The 22,134-nt window shown below is 47.8% G+C and overlaps 1 protein-coding gene across 4 annotated transcripts; it reads right to left on the bottom strand.

The window, feature by feature from the left end:
• Window positions 1–163: 163 nt before the first annotated feature.
• PHC1 (polyhomeotic homolog 1) lies at window positions 164–21,448 on the bottom strand. 4 transcript variants are annotated; one of them, XM_082349172.1, is made up of 15 exons: window positions 21,193–21,448; window positions 18,233–18,390; window positions 17,018–17,128; window positions 16,131–16,211; window positions 15,504–15,653; window positions 14,615–14,770; window positions 8,422–8,911; window positions 6,261–7,030; window positions 5,601–5,748; window positions 5,150–5,361; window positions 4,434–4,548; window positions 3,180–3,288; window positions 2,822–2,972; window positions 2,121–2,352; window positions 164–1,169 (listed from the first exon to the last, which is right to left on the bottom strand). In XM_082349172.1, the coding sequence occupies exons 2-15, from the start codon at window positions 18,344–18,346 to the stop codon at window positions 1,015–1,017; spliced, it is 2,994 nt and encodes a 997-aa protein (XP_082205298.1). In that variant the 5' UTR covers window positions 18,347–18,390; window positions 21,193–21,448; the 3' UTR covers window positions 164–1,014. The 4 variants fall into 4 exon arrangements, with proteins under 4 accessions (XP_082205298.1, XP_082205296.1, XP_082205295.1 ...); XM_082349170.1 differs by having other exon boundaries at window positions 2,092–2,352; window positions 21,193–21,319; XM_082349169.1 differs by having other exon boundaries at window positions 14,615–14,746; window positions 21,193–21,319.
• Window positions 21,449–22,134: the final 686 nt, after the last annotated feature.

Below are 22,134 nucleotides of genomic sequence, written 5' to 3'. Positions count from 1 at the left end.
GCATCCCTCCCCCACACTCTGGTGTTTTAAAAATGCAAAAAATATATACATTTTTTGGTACAAAAACAGTTAAAAGATTAAAAAAAAAAACCACATTGGCCTAGTCATTTGTGTGAAAGAAGAGGGTAGATACACTGGAATGATGGAGTAAGAGACAACTGAGACCAATTTTCATCCTTTTACTGAGGAGGAAAAAAAATATTTAATATTTTTGTTGTATAAGGTATAGCGCCTAAGGCAGGTACTTCTATTCCTGACCTCAGTCCCACGCGCTCCTGCTTTATAAAGCTATAGGACAGAGCAGAGTTGGAATGGAAAAGAAAGGTGGGGTAGGAGACAACAGATAAACTGGAAAGGAGCAGGGGGATGCGGAAAGAAAGACAACAGCCACATGTGTGCCCAAAACTTTTAGTCCCTGCAGCAAATCAGAATGATGCCAACCCAGTCTCTACCCTGGCTGGTGACCCTGCCGCGGATGCAGGAGAAAATATCCAATACTAAGGGAGTGACAACAAAACTCTGGGCCACAGCTACAGTCAGACGATCCAGAGGGAAGAGGGAGTGCCAGATTTTGCTGCTTGTGTCACACAAGCTAGAAAACCCTAGCTCCCCCACTGCGGAGGCACACCTACATTCCACCCATTTCCTCGCCTCACCATACTGTACATTGCTCCTCTAGGAGAATTCTGACCCTGGCTAGACACTCCGCTCCGGGATAAGGCCGAGCAGTCCTAGTTCTCCAGACTGCCTCTGTTATAAAGATTGGATTAGGGTAGGTGAGAATCGTAAAGATTTAAAAAGTAAAGTAGAACCCAGAGAAATGTCAAAGCCGCCACCATGTAGCACCAGCGACCAATTCTTGCACTTGTCTTCCCTGTCTCAGTAATCCCCTCTACAGAAGACATACATAATTGGAACAGCTCTGTCTTCCCTGTGAAGTCTCTGCTGGCACCAGGTTATAACCTGGACAGTGGGGAGTGTCTGCCTTAGGCTGGTTCGTGCAAGAGGGCCACCTTAGGTCTCCTTGAGGACGTTTATCTTGGCGCAGATCTTGAGGGCAGGGCCCAGCTTGATGTTCATGGCACTCATAAGATGTTCCTCTTTAAGTAATAAAAGGGCCTGTCCATCAATCTCCTGGGAACGAAACTCCTCTGCAATCTCTTGGCAGCCTAGAAGGAAATGGTGGGAATATGTGTGAGAAACTACACGGTAGCACCAAAGTACTTGTCCTAAATTCAGTAATACAGTGGCCTGAGATGGCAAGCTTTGGAAGCAAAATGAAATCAGAGCAACTGGCTGTTTATAAAAACAAAAAGAGCCAAGACAGGGAGGGACTTCCCTGGCGGCGCAGTGGTTAAGAATCCGCCTGCCAATGCAGGGGACGTGGGTTCGATCCCTGGTCCGGGAAGATCCCACATGCCGCGGAGCAACTAAGCCCGTGTGCCACAACTACTGAGCCTGCAAGCCACAACCGCTGAGCCCACACGCTGCAACTGCTGAGGCCCACGCACCTAGAGCCCACGCGCCCAGAGCCCGTGCTCCACAACGAGAAGCCACCACAATGAGAAGCCCGTGCACCGCAGCGAGGAGCAGCCCCCGCTCACCGCAACTAGAGAAAGCCCGTGAGCAGCAACGAAGACCCAACGCAGCCAAAAATTAATTAATTAAATAAATAAATAAATTTATTAAAAAAAAAAAAAAAAGAATCGCTTATAAACAATCCTGCCTTGAAGAGAGCAGGGCAACAATGGCCCATTATTTCCTAATCCCCTTCTCCACTGAGAAAAGTCTTTTATCCATGGTGGGTATCACAATTAATCACACATAAAAAAATACTTTATCTAAAAATTATTATTAAGAATCATAGATGAAAATCAACTGTTGCAAAATTACTGACATAGCAGAGGACAGTCAACCCAGGAAAACTGGGAAACCAGGCTGTGGACAAGTAACCGGAATAAATACCAAGAGTAGAGCCTTCGTCATACCATACTTAAGCCTCTCCTGCTTAAGTCCGTTAACATTTCCAGTTACAAAAGCCCCTGTGGGATGACCTAAAGAAAACTAGGAAAATGAAGCAATATAGGTGACCTGGGTTCTGGTGGACAGGCCCGCGATACCTTGTAGAGAAGCAATAAACTCATACACCTCCTCTACGCTCCAACGGCTAGGATTACTGGACAGGAACACAGGGTTGATGCCATGTAATTCTGGTGTAGGCGGAGCTGTATTGGGGTTCCCCAGGTCACGTTCTCCATGCCCCGCTCGCACGGATAAAGGCCCAGGAGATGTTGGAGAGAGTGCTTCATCGTAACTGGAATTATCTGAACCCCGGCTAGAGTCCTCTTGACCCTACAGAAAAAACCGCAAAACAGTGAGGTCACGAGTAACAGTGTCATGAGGTTTCCCTCTCCTCTCCCCAGCCACCCTGGGTTTGGATTACTATTGGGCACAGAGGAAAAACTAATCTTAGCACAAGTGAAATAATCTGTACTTCACGTGCAAATGCCCGAAGTCACCAGTCCGCTCTCGAGTGCCTTTCGAGTGTGAACTGTATCCCTCTCTCGGTTCTCCCCTTCTGCCAAGGACTGCCCTAGATTTTCCCTCCTCAAACACGGCATAAGGATTAACGGACAGGCAACCAGTAAGGTGAGAAGAGACAAAGAGGTCAGGATCTCTTGGAATCTGGAGTAAGGCAATCAACGCAAAACCGGAGTTCTGGTCTCATACTCTTTTTAGCTGGGCAAAGGAACTGCCCTGTGGGGAAGAGGGAGGAAAAAGGCCCATTTCTGAGGTAGTGCGCCCTGCACCGGCAGCTCACCCGGTGACGCTTGCCCTGGATCTTGGCACGGGCGATGTCGGAGGAGCTGCGGCGGGGTCCGCGCCGGCGAACGCGGGCATAGTTGGCTTCTTGAAACTCTTTCATCTTTTTCCTCTTCAGCCGGAATTGGTGGCTACAGCTCACATTATACCTATGGGTCAGGGCACGTACAGGAGGTCATGAGTGCTGCCAGAGAAGACCGCCTTGCTCCCCTGCACTAAATGTGAATTGGCATTTTAAGGGCCGATTTGGGGAAGGGAATGAAAGCAAAGGAGACGTTAACTACGAGCCTTGAGCAGATCCTAGGGAAGGGGTGTAAGGTTAGATGGAGGTGGGTGAGGCGCGGTGCCTACAGTACCTCTTCGCGCAAGTCATGGAGCAGAATCTCTTGGAGCCGCGAAACTGCTCTGCAGGGGCGTACTTCCCACAGTACTCGCACTTCAGGAGGTTCGCCTTCTTATCTAGCTCTGAAAACAAGGCAGCGCCGGAGGGCTGCATTGGTTTCTGCTGCCACTCAGGCCCCCATCAGGCCCAGCGCTGGACTCTAATTACTCTCAGGGTTCCCCCCAAAGACCTACTCAACCTAATTGAGAATCCCTAAGACAGAGTTCAAGATCCAAAACCGTAAAGAACTGTCCCTCGAGAACATCACAGTCTTCCTAACCTTAAGCCAGATGATTTCCACTTTAAATGACTAATTTTATCCTGACTCATAATCTCAGATTTCAGACAAGACTGCATTTCTGAACAGGAGAGAGGAAAAGATTACTAATGCCTGGAAAGACATAAGACCTCTCTCCCACAGAAATTTCCCAAAGCAGGGGGGGAAGTGTGAACAGGACTCCTTAACATGTATTACAGAATCTAGAATAAGGAGAACTGGAAATTAAGATATAGCCTTTTTTTTTTTTGGCCGCACCCTGCGACATGTAGGATCTTAGTTCCCCGACCAGGGATCAAACCCGTGCCCCCTGCAGTGGAAGCGTGGAGTCCTAACCACAGAACCGCCAGGGAATTCCCAGAAATAGCCTATTTTAGATCGTCTTTTGAAAAATATATCCTGGGCTTCCCTGGTGGCGCAGTGGTTGAGAGTCTGCCTGCCAATGCAGGGGACACGGGTTCGAGCCCTGGTCTGGGAAGATCCCACATGCCACGGAGCAACTGGGCCCGTGAGCCACAATTACTGAGGCCGCGGGTCTGGAGCCTGTGCTCCGCGACAAGAGAGGCCGTGATAGTGAGAGGCCCGCGCACCGCGATGAAGAGTGACCCCCACTCGCCGCAACTAGAGAAAGCCCTCGCACAGAAACGAAGACCCAACGCAGCCAAAAGTAAATAAATAAATTAATTTAAAAAAAAAAAAGAAAAATATATCCTTATAGTAAATAATTCAACAGATTACTCTAGCTTGATAAAATTCCCCTTAATTCTATCCTATGGAACAACTTTTGTGTGAGTCTACGTATTGTGTTATATGACGTGGTTTCTGGTTTCTCAGCGTGGATGGACTTCACGTAATTCCCACTTTAAATAGATAATTCCTATTTTACACTAAGTCCTCAAACACATCTCCATCAGCCTCCTTCCCCAGATGGGTCTCTAAATAAATACTTACCAGTAGATGGGCTGTCCCCACCTAAGGGGCCACCCGACTGATTCTCATTCAGCCCTGTCACGAGGCCAGTCTGCAGTGGCTTCTCAGACTCTTTCAGTAACTGAGAACAACCCACCTGTCCCAGAAAAAGGTTAGTTAAGTTAGCCTAATTCCTTTCTGCTTCCCTATAGCTTTCCCCACCATTTTTCACCACCATGTCTTTGCCCAGATTTCTGAGTTAATGACCAAGTCCGATGCAGAGAGAACCATTTTCAATATAGCAATCAAGAGCCTCTAACTGGCTTTTTTCAGATAAGCCACTGGAGAACAGGTTCCCACCTGGGCTCCCTATTTTGTCCTTTTCCTTCCTAAATTGCAGGGAACATACTAGGAGTCAAGATACTTATGTTCTAAGTCCTGGTTCTGCAACTCATGGTATCCAGAAAAGTCTCTTAACTTCTCTACCACAATTTTCTTCACTACAAAACAACCTAATTTGTCTAACTAAACATGACAGCTTTAGAGGTCACTTTTTTCCTTTTCTTCTCCTCTTCCCAATATTTTCACTTTCTAGTCTACATATTCTTTCTTCTCTTCACTTCCTTCTTTACAACTAACCATACAAACAACAGAATTAAACCATTCGCTAATAATTAAATAGTTCTGAGCCTTTTGATTTCCTGGAGTTTGAAAAGACAACAACCCGACCAAGCCCCACCTTCTGGCCCTGCCCTCACCGGAAAAGGTTCTGCTCCTTCCTGGATAACGAAGCCTTCAATGATGTGGGTGAGAATCTGGGGCTTCACGATGGCCTGTGGGGGCTTGGAGTCACCCATCTGTCTGGACACCATGGCCAGCGTGGGAGGCGGTGCTGACGGGGCAGGAGCCAAGGCTACTACATCACTGCTCGGGGTACTAGCATTCACACTGGTCACTGGTTCAGCTTTGTCTGGAAAATAAACACAAGATTGAGGAACAGATAGGGGATGACCTAGCTGATCCATCTATGAGCCAAGTCAGCCTGATCTTCCACAGTAATACATGTTCCCTTTTGGTCATTCACCCTGGATTCCCTGTGTTTGGATCTACTCCACCAGGCCTACTGAGGCAGAGTGATCTTTCAGCTCACTCAGAACTTTCCTCTAATTTCTGTGTACTCCAGCAGCACTGCAGAAGTCAGTTACTCACCTCCAAGACCGCCCTTCTCCTCCATGGCCTTCGGGCTCTCTACTACCGGAGACGCCTTCGCAGGAAGCATTGAACTCAACGTGGAGATATCGTCTCTCTCCTCCTCTGACTCAGCCTTGCGTTTTACGGGCAATGTCTGGGGTTTGCCCTATACAGTGAAGAACAGGAAAGAAAAGATTTATGAATGAAGGACAGTAAAGAAGCACAATTATTGCCATACTGTCAGAGAAAATTTTCTTAGTTCTAGATTCCCCAATTTGTATACTTCCCACAGTAGAGTAAAATTTCTGGTCATTCCCAAGAAGTGTAACTTTTACATCAAGACAAAAAATACAACATTTTCTCCAGGTCCTCACATAGACCTGGAGACCCTGGGTTCATCAACAGCCCAACCACGAACTACTGTTTTTCTAAAAATCAATTTTGGTGGTTAAGGCTATATCTTGATATAACTTAGTACAGATCCCAAAACACAGAATTTCAGTGGCAAATTTAGGAGTATGAACTTCAGATATTATCTGCACTAATGTCTCTCTCTTACAAAAGAAGCAGTGATCAATACCAGTATCTTAACCTGCCTAACTCCTTATTCCCCTCCTAAATTAAGCTCAGGTCCTCTCAGGGACGATAGTGCCCTCAAAGCCCTCAGGCGTCACTCACCGGCAGGTGCACAGACTGCATGTAGAAGGCGGCAGGGACCTGGGCCACAACAGGTGAGGAGGCGGTAGCCGCCCCCTTCACCACATGCGCCGTCCCCTGCACAGGAGCCAGGGTCATCCCCGAGGCCAACGCAGGCGGGCACTCCTGCAGCGCACCAGCGGGCTGGGATGAAGGCGGCGAGGAGGCCAAGTGGGCCTGGCCAGGCTGCACTGTGCCTGGCATCCCCCGGGAAGCAGGCACGGCAGCTGCCAGCTGGGCCAGCCCCAAAGCCTGGGCCTGGGCTGTACCTGGCTGTCGGGTGCCCACGACTTGCACGGGGATGTGGGGCGGAGGTTGCTGGGTGGCTGACATCTTAGCAGCCCCCAGCTGAGGAGGCTTGACAGGGGCCACAGGTGGCTTGGACTGGATGGGGACGGGGGGCTTGGGGGCTGGGTCAGGAGGGAGCGACAAGGGCGAAGACTGCAGCATGGGCTGGACAACCAGAGTCTGGGCTGGCTGCTGGGACTGCGAAGGCGGGGCCTGCTGGGCGGGGGGGCCCTGAGGGGGCGGGGGGGCAGGGAGGGGCGCGGCCTGCTGCTGCTGCTGCTGCTGCTGCTGCTGCTGGGCCAGCTGGAGGTGGGTGGCCGTGTGCAGCAGCTGTGCCTGGCGGTGCGGGAACTGCTGCTGGTGGTGGATGGCGATCTGCTGCTGGATCACCACCTGCTTCTGCTGCAGGTGGATCTGCTGCTGCTGCTGGATCAGGGAGTGGGGCTGGATCTGCGTGTAGGTGGCTGCGGGGACAGCCCGAAGCGACAGAGAGGGAGGGGGGCAGAAAATCAGCGGCAGCACCAGGAATGGGAAGCCAGAGCACCCTTCCGAGGCGGACCCAGACGGTGAATGGAAGGCGAGCCTGGAGGGGCCCGGGCGGCTGCTTGGCTCACACCCTTTGCTCCGAGTCTGCCGTTACCAGCTACCTCCAGCCTTCAAGGTTTCCGCGACAGACCACTCTTGCTCGAGCAGTTAACGGTCCTCGGTAATTTCTTGCATTTATCTAACTTTTATTTTTTTGCTTTACTTAAATCCTGTTACTTTGCACTCAGCAAGGACAACGGCGGGCCCCATCCTCTCCATGATTAGACTCAGCTCCTCAAGCACTGAGGCCATGTTTCATTCATTTTTACATCCCTGGAACCCAGCCCAGGGCCTGACACATGAGAAACACTTAGCGGTCACTGAAAGAATAAACGTCCACAGAGGTAAGGATACCAACATCTTCCCGTGAATGCCTCGGTCTCCAAGATTTATCAGTTTGGGTCACCGCCTATGAGAACAAGTCTTACGAGTCAGCAGCTGCGAGCTCGGGCTTTACCCAGTTTTCTCCACTGTAAACTGGAGTTGGGATCTCCCCACTCCATACTCTACCAGAGTGTCCAGAGGATATATGTGAAATGAAAGCACTTTGGTAACAGAAGTGCTACAGTGTGTAAATACTAGGTATTAAACTGATAATTGACTGTTACATTTTGTGAGTACATTATTCAAATATAGCAACAACTAAAGAACTAGAAACAAGGAAGGCAAAAATAAACATTACCAAGTAAGGTGCACACATCTAACTCTAAACACCGCCTGAGAGCAAGAACTATTTTGGGTTATTATTATTATTTATTCTTTTTTATCCTCATCATTGATACAGACGATCACAAGTTGACTGTATTAAACCATGGCTCTATTTGCTCATCCTAAGTGCTCTAAGGCACCTATACAGTCTCTACTCTACACTGGGCCAACTAACCAGCATTAAACGCATCCCTTATGCTAAACTGTAAGCTCCGTGAGCAGGAGTCTGTTTTCCAAAGATGTGTCCCAGCACCTCCTAGAACACAGTAGGCAACTCAAAAGGAACCAAGTGAATGAATGGGTAGGGTGAGTAAACTGAAGAACTCAGGACCTAAGAAAGAGAGGACAAGGCAACTTGTAAACTGACTGCTGCCTGGTGGAAACAGACAAGATCCATCTCTGTTACCTGTCGTCCTGTCTCCCTGGATCAAGGCTGATGTGATTCTCTTTCCTTCCACTAGTCCAGGACCAACACAAGCAGGAAAAAAGGCAAAGATATGTACTCTGACGATTTCAAACAAGTGCCGAGAGAACAATGACGTTATGAGAGGTGACAGCTTACCTGAGCTAATAAGGGTCTGGCTGGGAGCAGGTGTGGCTGTCCGTGTCAGGTTCATGCCCACGCTCTGCTGACCAGTCCCATCTGCTTCTGCCTTCTTGGCCGCTGCACTTTCTGCTTCTGTCTGGCTGCCCTGACTCACAGTCACTGCCTGGGCCGCAGGCAAGGGCTGCACCACTCCTGTGCCCTTCCTGGGACAGCTCCCACCACCACCCATTCCTGAGGAAGGCAACTGACCCAAGCCCCCAGGTGCCTGGCTACCTGGACCCATGGACCCTGGGATGCTATTCCCACTGCCTCCACCAGCTTGACTAAGGTTGAGGGACTGGCCTGAGGCCCCAGAGGAAGCCTGAGCCACAGCGAGGGCCTGGCTAGAGGCCTGGGAGAGGCTGGAGACAGGGGAGGCTCCAGGAGGAATGGCCTTCTGAGCGGAGCCTTGCATTTGGGGTCCTTGGGCTGAGGCCTGTTGGTTCCTGACTGCCAAGTTCTGCACCTGAAAGATAAGAAGTAAAAGACAGACTGAGAAAAGGGGAACAGGGGGCACTCAGGTCAAAGATTTGTGACTGATTCCGAAGCAGTGACGACAGCTACAGATATTCCACAGCCCCCCTCAACTCGTACCCCCTCCTGTACAAATGTACACAGTGAAGACCTTCCCAGGGAGGGACTCAAGTCATATTTGATTTTTCAGTCTCCTTCACTCACTATCAAATCCATCATCTAGTTTGGTTATTTTATTCCTTCAAAATGTCTCCGATTTTCCCTCTCCTCTCCATTCATTCATTCAACATCTACAAAACATCTACTATGCTTCAGGTACCACACTGGATACTGGGAATGCAGAGATGAAAGACACGAGCCCCTGCTTTTAATGAGTACTTTCTACTAAAAAAGACAAGAAAACCAAATTACACTACGCACAGATAGGCACACAGTGCTACACGAGCACAGAGAGGAGATTAACTCAGACTAGGGAGATTAGCGAAGACGGCCTAAAACAGGTGATGTCTGAGCTGAGAACCAACAGGTAATAGTGAAGGCAGGGGTTTGAAGACATAGGTGACAACACTGCAAGACCACTGAGCCAAGAAAGAGCACAGCATTTTTGGAAATTCTAAATATTTCATTATGTTTGGGGTGAATTAGAGGAAATGGCAAGAAATGAAGCTAGGAAGGTAGGCTGAGGCTAGAAAGAGGCCAGATCTCCAAGGGCCTGGTGTGTTAAAAGAAAGAGAGCCTCAACTTTACTTTGGAAACAAAGTTTCTCCATCTTCTTCATTGTTATATTCCCAGCACCTAGCACAGTGCCTGACAGAGAGTAAGTGCTCCAAGGTATGAATGGAGAGAAGGAACGATGAGCACTTAATGCATTACAGGAAGCCACTGAAGAATATGCGTCAGAATCATCATGGTCAAATCTATAGTTGAAACCATTCTTTCAAACACTGCTGATTAAAGTATAAATCAGTACAACCACTTTGGAAAACAGTTTGGCATCATATCCCAAAGGTGAATATTCACACACCCTCTAATAACCCAGGAATCCCATAAGAGAAATGCTCGCTGTATACAATGGGTGGCTTGTGTAAGAATGGTCACAGCAGCACTAGTCATAATAATAAAAACCTGGAAACCAACCGAATGGCCATAATCAGAAGAGAAGATGAATGAAGATGTGTAGTATATTTACACACTGGAATATTACATAGAAATCAAAATGAATAAAGTACAATGACATACAACAATATAGATGGATTTTGACAGTAAGCTATTAAGAAATCATTCCCAAAAAGACTGTAGACAACACAAGTACAACACAAGTACCTTATAAATTTAAATATAAATTATACATATATGTGTGTGTATATATATATGTGTGTGTGTATATATATATATAAATGATATAGTATCTGGAATTTGCTTCTAAGTAATCCACAGGTGAAGGGAAGGGGTCTGGAGAGACTGGCCACATGTTTATAAATGCTGAAGCTGGATGGTTAAGTACATGGAGGTTCATATTTCTTTATATTTTTGTTTATGTCTGAAATGTTCCATAATAAAAGTACATTTTAGAAATATACATAAAGGCAGTAAAACTATATAAAAAGGGACACAGGGAAGGATGAACCTAGGAATCATGGGTAAGGGGAGGCAGTGGATGGAACTGGGGATGGCTTATTGCATGATTAAAACTTACTGAGTAAATATTTTTAAAAAGTGGACCATTAATGGACCATTGATGAGAGGAGGCCATGAGCCAAGGATTATGATTTATCACATTCTGTATACCGGAGGTACAATTAAAAATAACGTTAGTGACAACATATATCTTCTTATTAAAAAACTTATTCTGATAGTAATGTGGGGGAGGATTAGAAGTAGATATGGCTGAAGTCAAGAGACCAGTTAGGAAACTAGTACAGTAATTCAGGTGAAAAACAAAAAGAACCCGAATTCAGACAACAGTAATAAAGAAAAAGAGGTAATAGCTTTTGAGAGAGATTTACAAGAATCATCAGGATTGGGTGCTGGGGCGCTTATATACTACCTGGCAATTATATTGTTTTTTTCTAATCAGCTTTCTTTCCATAATGGCTATTTAAAACTTTCCTCCTCTCCTTGTACCTCAGAACCACTTCCTCTTTCCCCTGTCACTGTTCACTCCAGCAGAGACAATAAAACCACTAGATGTGAAGACGCTTCAGCAGTTCCACCAAACCTGCCCCTGTACCTGCTCCCATCACTTGCCACCCCCTCTCCTCCTCTCCTTCCTCCTACCAAAGGGCCGTCCTTCTCCAGGCTAAGGATCCCATCCCCTCCTCCTTCTCGATTCTTTCCTTCTCTTCAGCCTCTCCTCTACCAGTTCCCTCCCGTCACCAAGCCTGAACCCCATTCCCAACCCCAGCTTCACCCTCCTCTCCTGCTCCTGCTCATCTCTTCATAATTGTTTACAATCACCGCACCAATTCCCACCACCCAGTCACTCCTCAAGTCACACTGCTCCTCTGGCTTCAGCCCCTGACTCCCCTGGAAGGGCTCTCCACCCACAGACCTAAGTCCAGCTCTCCCGCCCTCTCCACTGCACTGGACAGAGGACCCTCTCCACTTTCGTAACATTCGGCGCCCTTGTCTTCGTGACACTGCACAACCCAGATCTTGTCTCTGTCACTCTCGCCTATTCCCCTCTGCCAGCCCACCACCCTCTACTCCACCTGGGGCTGCTCCATTTTCTAAGGGCTCGTTCTAAACCTCGGGGCTCCAGCCTGAAGGCTTTTCTCTTCTCAATCCGTACCAGCTCCCCAAGCGATTTCCGGTGCTTGACTTCTCTTATCATCTCCATGCACACTACTCCTGTCTGTTCATCTCCAACTCAGTCAGACCTCTCCTCTGAGCTGGGCACTGTGTACATCACACTGCTGACCCAATACCTCCTCATGGGCGGCTCACAAGCACTTCTAGGTCAGCACATCCTAAAGTGAACTTCACCCTGCGTCCACTTCCCCAGCATTTTTCATCGCATTCACAGCACTCCTGGCCCCTCACGGCCGTGTCAGATCCCAGCTCTGGCACCTCCCCCCATCCCCCATCCACTGGGTCAGGCCTCCCTTTCCAATGGTCTTCTAAGTTTTTCTCCAATCTACTCATTTCTGTCCATCTACATTGCTACCACCTAATCCAAACACCATCTTTCCCCTAAACTCTTATAACACTGTTTTTCTCCCTATATTCACACTCACACCATTTCCATTTATTCTCCAGAGGAGCCAACATAGTCCTTAAAATAAAAAAAAATTTTTTTTAAACCCTCAAGTCTCCAGGTCACTGCCGTTTCCCACTGGCCTTCACATAGAGCCCCAAATCCTAAACACAGTCCCCAAGGCCCTGCAAGATTAGTTTCTCCCACCTCCCCAGTGCCATCTCCATCCCCCATCGCCAGGCTCCAGGAACATGGGTCTTCTTTTAGTGCCTCAAATATACAAAGTCTCTTCCCTCCTCAGGTCTCTGGACATGGGGGGGACCCTGCCTTCACTCTCATTCCATGTCTTCCCCTGACTAACTTCTACAGGCCCCCATTTAACTGCCATCTCCTCGGGAAGGCCTTCTTGACTTCCACCCCCATCCCAAGGCTAAATTAAGTCCCTTTCTATGTTTTCAGAGCACTCTGTACTTTTTTTTTTTTAATAAATTTATTTATTTATTTATTTATTTTTGGCTGAGTTGGGTCTTCGTTGCCGTGCACGGGCTTTCTCTAGTTGCGGCGAGCAGGGGCTACTCTTCGTTGTGGTACGAGGGCTTCTCATTGCGGTGGCTTCTCTTGTTGCGGAGCACGAGCTCTAGGCAGGCGGGCTTCAGTAGTTGCAGCACATGGGCTCAGTAGTTGTGGCTCACGGGCTCTAGAGCGCAGGCTCAGTAGTTGTGGCGCACGGGCTTAGTTGCTCCGCGGCATGTGGGATCTTCAAGGACCAGGGCTGCAACCCGTGTCCCCTGCATTGGCAGGCGGATTCTTAACCACTGCACCACCAGGGAAGTCCCAGCTCTCTGTACTTTCTAATGAAGCAATTATTAAACTATTCAGGTGATTATCTGTTCAATGTGCTTTGATGATGTGTCATCTCCATCAGTCCAGTGATCATGACCTTGGACATTCAAGGCCAAGGAATGTCTGATATCTGATCATAATGAGGGCTAAACTCGTAAACCCTCACTATGCTGTGTCCAGGCACTGTTCAAACGCTTACACACATCAACTCCCTTGGTCCTCACAACACACTCTGAGGTAGGTATTTTATAACTATTTAATAGATGAAGAAATTGTGGCCAAAAATGTTAGGCCATTTGCAGGGGTCACACTAAGTCATGGAGTTGGAATCTGACCCAAACATCAGATTCCCACTTTCAACCACTACTCTGTCCCTCCACACACTGACACACAAATATCTGATGAATAAATAGATGGATAAATGAAAGAATTGCTATGGAAGCAGGCTCCACCTCACCCTCTGATTCCACGGCTATCACTGTAGTCTAAACCAAAGGCCTTACCTTGTCACTAAATGACCTCAACAGTTTCTTAGCAGGTTCTCTCATTTCTCTTTCTTCTCCAGGCACGTGTTCCTAAATGATTCTTTCTCAAGGAGTTTCCTGACCCTATCAATCTGCTGTTCAAGCCAGCAGTGCCACTGCTACCTGTGAAGTTACCTGGTTTTCAGACTTCTCCCTAACAACGACCTTTCCAGCCACAGGCCTGCTGTCTCCACTTTATTCACTCATCCCCAAATCACGGTCACGTACATGAGATAGGCCTTTACACATACTGTTCTCTCTCCAGTGTTCTTCTTACTCCAAATCAAATCCTACCCGTCCTTTAAGAATCTGCTCATGTTCCTAAAAGTCACTGAAAAGAAATGCAGGCAACTCTTCCCTAAACTCCTGCATCAAAGTTGGTACTGTTTACTTTTGCACTTCTTTCCTCTCTAAGCTCTTTGAAGACTTGACTCATTTTTCAATCCCCCAGTTTCTAGTATATACCTGAGCACATCAACAGAAAGAGCTCAATATTTACTTGCTGACTGATAAACTAAAAGAATGAAACGAGTACTATAAGATCCCATTTTATATCCCACCCATAAGAAGCTAAAGCATTCAGGCTCTATATATATGTATACACACACACACACACATATTGCAGATAAGGCATGGGAAGCACTGGTGAGGAAGACTTTACTGGGAACACAGTGAGCAGAAACAGACTGCTGAAGGTTGAGAGCTACAGTAACTCATAAAGACAAGGAATCAAGTGTTCTGCCAGCAACTCAGCCAGGTCAGCGTCACGTGTGTCTAACTAGAATTCCCTCAACCATCCCTTACCTTACAGAGACAGTACTGCAAGAAGAGAGAACTAAGACTTCCTGAATAAAACTGAGCCATGGAGGGCTAAAAGAAGGGTAAGGACATCTGTCCTGTATTAAGAATAAGGCTTCCCACATCCACAGGGCTGTTTCCAGTCAAGTCTACTTCCCTTCCTAACTCAAAGAACTAAAAAGGTATAAAGTATTCAAGTTCTACAGAAATTTTTTTAAAAAAGGATTCTGAAAAGTGGTAAAGTGGTAATGGGGTGGAAGGGTGGGCCCTGGTCCGAGGCCATTCCCTTCGCCCTCCCCAGTGTCCGTCCACAGGTCACGTGGTTGCCACTGACCTGATCGGCATCTGTGTGAACTCCCGGAGACTGGGCAGATGGCGCCTCCTGCTGGACCGCGGCCACCGCCCCGTTAGGCATCAGGATGAGCTGGGAGGCTAGAGGCACATTCCGGCCCAGGGTCCGGTTTACCTGCAATAGGTTTCCCAGCTGTGGCTGGCAAGGAGAGGAGGAAGAGGAAGAGCACAGGAAAGAGAACAAGAGGAAAAGAAGAGAGACAGAAGAAACGGAAGGGAAGGACCACAAGACAAAATAAACAGAAGATACGAAACAGCTAAGCCCTGCCCCTTTCCACACCAACCCAGGAGACCCTCATTCTCCACATGCGATGAATCATCCGAAGAAAACCTAGAATGTGTATAAAACTATACACTGATAACAAAGAATCAAACATCAAAGAGGTTGAGACAATGAGGATTCCGGAGCAAGTGTTTATATATAGTAAGTAGACAGGCCAAGAGATAACACTTAGGATTCGTGTACTTGAGTCACAGGTTTAAAGATTAGACTATTATCTGACGCAAATTTCTCAAATACTAAGGTGAACATCTTCTAACTTAGGATCTCAATAATCTGCAGGCTACCTGTAAACACTAAGCATCACTTCTAGAGGTTAAGTAAGGCATAGGAAGTAGATCAGCTTGTCTTAACACATCTGGGTAACCATGATTAAATAAAACAGCTTTCACTCTGGGCATTCCCTGGTGGTCCAGTGGTTAGGACTCGGCGCTTTCACTACTGCGGGCCCCGGTTCAATCCCTAGTCGGGCAGCTAACATCCCAAAAGCTGCGTGGTGCAGCCAAAAAAAAAAAAAAAAACATAGCTTTCACTCAGTAAGTCACAGGACATTTATGCCCCTGGGGCAATAGCGGCTGTGGCTTTGGCTTACCCGTAGATACATCTGGGCCTGGGACTGGTTGAGGGGTGGGGAGGTGGTGTTCCCCAGAAGCACAGATTGGGTCAAAGTGGTAGCACTGGGAGAGCTCACACTCTGGGATCGGCTGATGAGCTGGGCGGCCGACGTGGTGGCCAGATTGATCTGTGTGGTACAGAAAGGAACCAGGACTCAGGACTGGGGAGATGTAAAAGGAAATATACACGACTGACAAATTCAGAGTGACGCGGTCAAGAACAGAGTACCCCACTTTCACAGAGTCAGGAGGAAATGAATAATACCTTGCTATCCATTACTGTCATCCCAGCTACTGGAGGGTATCACCAAACCAGTCCCTAACCACCAGCGTAACAGTTGAGAAGGCAAAGGGACGAAACGGAACCGATCTTACTTCTCATTCAAGGCTCTGCTACCGCCTACGCAGGACTTTCCTCCTCCTTTCTTAGACCTCCTCGTTAAGACTCCTATATAGATCCAAGCTGGTTACTTTCCATTTTACTAATATTCTCTACAGAAGGGCAGTAAATACCGTGGATGGCTCAATAAACACTCTCAGATCAGCAGCACAAAGTAGTTTAACCCGGAGAGGAAAGCCCCTCGGAGGGGAGGAGCAGTACTCACGGAGGCCTGGGTGGTGGTGCTCTGCTGCTGGGCGCTGCTGGTGTTGGGGGAGCTGGCCTGCCGACTGGCAGCAATCGTGGCCTGTTAGAGGGGAAAGAAGACAAGAAAGAGCAGAGACAATGAAGGAAAAGGCTCTGAACCTGCCAGTAATAGATCACAGGCACAAAATATAATAGAGATTTCAGGTAAGAATTGAGAGCCTCTACTATGGAGCGAGGACGAGTGTCTTCACAATCCCAATTACCCTCATGTTGTCACATATGCTAACCCAATAACTCCCACAGGACCCGCCCGGGGCAGGCAGGCAACCCGTTCTCTTCCTCCCACTTTCTTTTAGCTGCAAGAAACTTTGGTCAGGTCACGTCGTGAGTCACTGCTAAGTCCAGCCCAGTGCTGCCCCATCAATACAAATAGAATACGAGCCACATATATCATCTAGTAGGAACATTTCTCAAAAAGTGAAAAGAAACAGGAGAAGTAAACTTTAATAATTTACTTTATTCAAGCTGATCTATCTCATTTCAACGTGTAACCAACATAAACAAACTACTGAAATTTTTTTTCATACTAAGTCTCTGAAATCCAAAATCTTTTCACACACCTCCATTTGCACTAGCCGTATTTTAAGTGTTCAATAGCTACCTGTGGCTAACGGCTACCACACTGGACGGTACAGGTCTAGCACAAAGCCATGTTACCTCTAAAAGGTAGTTTCCCCACAGTTCTTACTGCGAGCCCAGACACTAAGGTCCCTTCATCCTCCTACAGGAGGACAGGAGGCAGAGGAGACTGCTTCCGGCCTGGCTCAGCGGAGGGTGTAGCGTGCCCCGACCCACCTGTAGTGCCTGTTCCCTCCCTCCTGGGCCAGCTAGCTGCTGACCTCTCACCTGCTGGACGGCGGCCAGGCTATGCAGCTGGGCATTGCTGAGCTGCTGCTGGAGCATGAACTGGTGGAAATACTGAGCCGCGTTGGGCTGACGCTGCAGTGCCTGCAGAGCCTAGGAAGAAAGAGCGGGGATCAATCCACTTAGAATGAATCACTCCTGGGACGTGCCTGGCGGTCCAGTGCTTAAGACTCCGTGCTCCCAATGCAGGGGGCACGGGTTCGATCCCTGGTCGGGGAACTAAGACCCCGCATGCCGCACAGCGTGGCCAGGAAAAAAGAAGAATCACTCCTAACTCCTATTCTATGGAAATCACTGTGATCCTCTAAAAGGGACATACGGGAAGGAGGGAAACAAAGGAAGACGGGTATCTGGTTAAATTGTCAACATCTGCTTCGTCCATTTTTATATTAGAACCAGTAAGTCCTTAAAAAAGTAGACAAGCAGTTAATTCTGCTGTGCTCTATGCTTGAAAAGTAAAGCAGTGTAACTCACATGAACTCTTATTTCCCAAAACGGAATCTGGAAATATACGATATAACAAAGAATTAGGACTAAACTGGTTTGAAAATAAATGGGATGTTGATTAATGTAAAGAGAAGAAGAAAATAAAAGACCATATTCTAGGGATACAATAAAGGTGACAGAATCCTAAGAGGTTGGATATGATGAAAAATAGAGTAAATGGTGACTTATGAAAGACTGTATCAGGTAAAATTTTCAAGTAAGTGGCATTTTCAAACATCTACAGCATAATACTAACGGGTGCTTATCGAGATGATACTGGTAATTCAGTTTTAACATTAACTTCAGGATATTACTGTATTTTTCTTCATAATTAGAACCAGTCTTAGGATGTGCATAGTTATTCTAGTAGCTAAAATATTTTAAGTAAAAGTTCTTAACTTCCATTGCTCAGGGTGATTTTCAAGAAAGACCAAAAATTAAAAACCTGACAATCCATGAAGAGAAATGGTTAGTTAGAATCTAGCAACATGAACTGAATGGTATAAAAACCTTAAAGACTGAATCTCATCTGCCTGCTTGCTCAAACTGTTGAGAACTCCTAAGACTCTCAGAACTGGAAGGGACCTTAGTTGTCACCTAATCCAACTGCCCCCGTTTGCTGGAAAGGAACCAAGGGCAATTATCTTCCTGCATCCTTGCCCGCCCCAAGCCAGTGCTCACAGATCACAGCCCCTCAGAGCTGAGCCTCACCTGGACCGCTTGCCGTTCATACAGCGACATCTGAGCTATCTGGGGCCGAGCGCTGCCCCCAGAGCCGGGACTCCCATTGGTGGAGTTGGAGTTCTGCTCACTCTCAGTCTCCATGATAGAGGTCCAGGGTGCCCGAGGCTGGCGCTCGGACTCAAGACCTAGATGGAAGCAGCAAAGGATCAAAATTTACACCTGATCTCAAACTACCATTTCATGTTATTATTCAAGTTTTCTAAGAACCTTCCTCTTCTTCCATAAACCATGAATGATTTCTCCGGTTTAGTAACTACCAAATCTTCAATATACTCTTATAACCATAACTTCCCCACACCATCTTCTGAAGCTAAGCAGTGTCTCAAAATAAACAACTTTTACATATTCCCTCATGCCATTAAATATAAAATGGCCAGAATGTAAGACGGTTCCTCATAATAGTAAGGCCACCTTATATCCCCATAACACTTTTAAATAGTTTAAAATCGTCCCATTTAAAATTTACTGTTATCTCATCTCTCTCCGCATGTGCAACACCATTATCAGCGTCATCTTATTAACAATGGTCACCGTTTACTGAGAAGCCACTAGGTGCCTCCTCTCACTGGGCTAGGCTCTTCACCTCCATTATCTCTCAGTGCTTTACAGGAAATATAATTATCTATCCCCACTTTACAACTGTGGAAATGAGGTTTTCTGAAGTTAAACTTGTCCCAGTTAAGTATCAAACCTTTACACTAGGACATGCTTCTTCAAACCGAAAACAATCTATGATTAAGGCAGTGTCACTCACTTTGAGTACTCATTGTCATTATTTTATGGAGGAGGGGCTTAAGATACAGATATCAATACATTGAATGCATCATAGAAAGTCATAAAACTAGGAGACAGAAGAACTAGCCTACAGCCCATATCGCCCGAAGAGCTGTCTGGTTCCCACTCAGGCTACTAGTAACACCTTGGACATGTCACTTTCCCTTCTTATAACCTCAGTTTCCCTGTTTGCAAGGAAGGCTTCACAAATAAGTATAATACATCATTTTAACAAATGACTTACAGGTATTAAACATAGTAAAGACAACAATGAAGATCTTCAAGAAAATAAGATTCAACTTTTGAGTCCACTAAAGTAGTCAGAATTTACCCTCTGGGGTCTACACTAAAATTCGCAAAAAGACATGAAAACATTGCTAAGAACCAAGCAAAGAGACAGATGAGAAGTAGGAAGAAACATGCCTTCGAAGCAGCACTAAATGACAATAAGGTTTTTCTGTTCATTCTTTTTTTTCCCCTCTTCTGTTAAACCTAAATACTATATTGTCTACTTTTGAGGCGTGGAGCCACTATAAATAACGGTCAGCACAGCACAATTTGGTTTTGGAATGTAAACATCAAACCAGAATTTCTGCTAAGGGGTGTCGACAGTTTTATTAGGGTGGATCTATTTTAATGACTGCATTCAAAACAAAGTAAATAAAATCAAAACGCTTAGGCTTGGAAATAAAGTTGGGGAGATTTTTCATGATTCCATTCCCAGTATCATCTGATTGCATCGTTATCCCCCCCAAGAATTCAGTTGCACAGGAATAGCAAATGTTATTGCAAACGTGGATATAACCCAAGAAGTACACAGGAGAAATCATACTGGCTTCAAGTCTAGTCTATCTTCTCCCCACATCTTTTGCCAAAATATTAAAGCACTAAACAGATACAGACCCATGAATCCTCATTATCAGCATGTGAAGAAAAAAAGCGGGTAAGGGTTAGAGGCAGCACGGCATAGCTATATAGATCACCGGACTTAGTTCACTGGACCCAGAGACAGGAGGAGACCCCTTTACTAGCTGGGGGGGGACATTAATTCCCTTCATGGGTGAAAATGCTAATAAAACGTATGATCCCTCATCTCCCCCCAAAATGGAAGTCTTATTAATTTTTCAGAGTGAGAAACAGAAAAGAGGTGGAAAGGGACCAGCTTAAAGTTTTTAATAAAGTCAGGAGAAACTGTCATCAAAACCAGGATTCCTGGATCCCAGGCACATAAATCTATTCATCAGTTATCAGTGTTGGGACTGTAAAATTAAATACAGAAAGCGAAGATAACAAAAAGTTTGGGAAGCACAGTGAATTTAAATTTTCAGAATTTAACTGGAAGAGAAAGAGAAGCTGACCCATAGAGGTCCCCAAAGTAACTAAACCACGGTCATCCTGAAAGGCAGCATTTGGGTGTGTGTGGTTGGGTTGGAGCAGACCTTTGGCACGGAGCTGGAAGAGGATATTGAAGTGGACCCGGTACTGGGCCTACCGAGCCAAGAGTTGGAGGAAATCAATTTCCCCAAGCACGAAACTGTCTCGTAGGAAGGATGGGGCATAGGAAGGGGGGCGGGAGGAGGGGGTTGGTTCGGGGAAGGCTGTGCCAAAGAAATGGAAGCCATGTGAAGAAGAGGGAGAGGAGACGCCCCAGGGGTCCCTGTTGTACCTAGAACCTGGATGAGAACGACGTTCGCAAGAGGGATCGATCACACCGCGGGAGGGGGGTCGACTGAGCGGTGCCAGCAGTGAACCGACCCAAGTGAGCGGAGAAATGTTCTTACTGATAGCGGGGAGACAGACAGAAGTCGAGGAACTGGAGGCTGAGGAAACCAGCGGACCAGAAAAAGCAGGGAGATAACTAGACAGCATGCCTGGATGGGAAAGCCAAAGTCAAGAGACGGGAAAATGAATGAGAGAAGGAGCGGTCAGAAGCAACTCGGGTGACGGACGGAGAGCACAGAGAAATGAACACAAGAGCGAGAGGCTGGACAGGCAGAGGGAAGGACCGCAGAGCGAGCGCCTGAGGTAGGCAGGGAAAGACGCCGGGGGAGGTACCTGGGGCGTTCCACAGCCCGAGGTGGCGGAAGAAACATCCCCGCGCAGCCAAGCCCCCGGAGGTCCTGCCCCTGCCCGGCCCGCGGCCGCCCGCTTACCTCCGCGCCTGGCTCTGCACCCGAGTGCTCTCGGGGGGGGCGTCCACCTCACGTGCCGGGGTCCCCCGGCGCCGGGCTGGGCGGGGGGCTCGCTCGGCCTCCGCGGCGGGCTCCCCTCGCCTCCTCCCCTTCCTGGAGGGGCGGGGGCGCCGAGAGCGGGGTGGGAGGCGCCCGGCGCGGCCGCGGCTCCCCGCCCCTCCCGCCGCTCCGGGTGCGGGCCGGCCGCGGCTCCGCCAGGCCTCCGGGGCTCGCTCGGGGCCTGTCACTTCCTGCCGGGCCGAGAGGGTGGGGGCTGCAGGCCGGGGGCTGCGGGCCGGGCTGGAGGAGGGGGCTGGCGGGGAGGTGCTTCCGGGGCAGCCGGACCCCTCCCCCGTCCCTCCCCCTCCCCTCGGCGCCCTACCCCCTCCCTCCCGCGAGTCCCTCGTTTCCTGCCGGCGCCCGTTGCCATGACGACGCTGCTGCCGGGCCTCCGCGCTTAGGCCCCGGGGTTTTTTGTGATTTTTTTCCCCCTCTCTCGCTCTTTCTCCTCTTTTTTCCCCTTCTTTCTTTCCGAGTTCTGCTCGCCGGTGGGAGGGACGAAACGGAGAAAGTGCTGGCCTCTAGCGGGGAACTCACCTCTCACAGAGAAGGAGAGGGAGATGGGAGAAGGGAGGGAAGTGACGTGGAAAAGGGGAAAAAAGAAGGTATTTTTCTGGAGCTTCTGGGAATAAGGGATAGAAAGAAAGGATCAAAGAGACCAACAGGCTGAGCGGGAGAAAACCAAGCAGCGACCCTAGAGAAACGGCAGACGGGGAAAGGAAATAAAGCCGAGGAGAGGAGAGAAAAGGACAGAAAAAGATTGAGGAAAAGGAGAGAGAATGTTGTTTGTTTCATTCCTCATCCCTCACCTCCACTCGGAGAAGGCGGGAAAGCTGTACAGAAACAGTAAACCCGTTAGGAGTT

Source organism: Balaenoptera borealis (assembly GCF_965194805.1).
Source record: "Balaenoptera borealis genome assembly, chromosome: 13".
NCBI lineage: Eukaryota > Metazoa > Chordata > Mammalia > Artiodactyla > Balaenopteridae > Balaenoptera > Balaenoptera borealis.
Note: the sequence above shows the minus strand (reverse complement) of the source record. Positions and strands in the feature narration are given on the sequence as shown.

What these genes read in the sequence shown, in the direction of transcription:
- PHC1 (XM_082349172.1), bottom strand. Translation starts at nt 18,346, where the DNA reads ATGGAGACTGAGAGTGAGCAGAACTCCAACTCCACCAATGGGAGTCCC. An exon ending in AGGCCCAGATGTATCTACGG is followed by an intron (nt 14,771 to 15,503) that starts GTAAGCCAAAGC and finishes TCTCCTTGCCAG; the next exon opens with CCACAGCTGGGAAACCTATT. An exon ending in CCAGACCCTTATTAGCTCAG is followed by an intron (nt 7,031 to 8,421) that starts GTAAGCTGTCAC and finishes CTGTCCCCGCAG; the next exon opens with CCACCTACACGCAGATCCAG.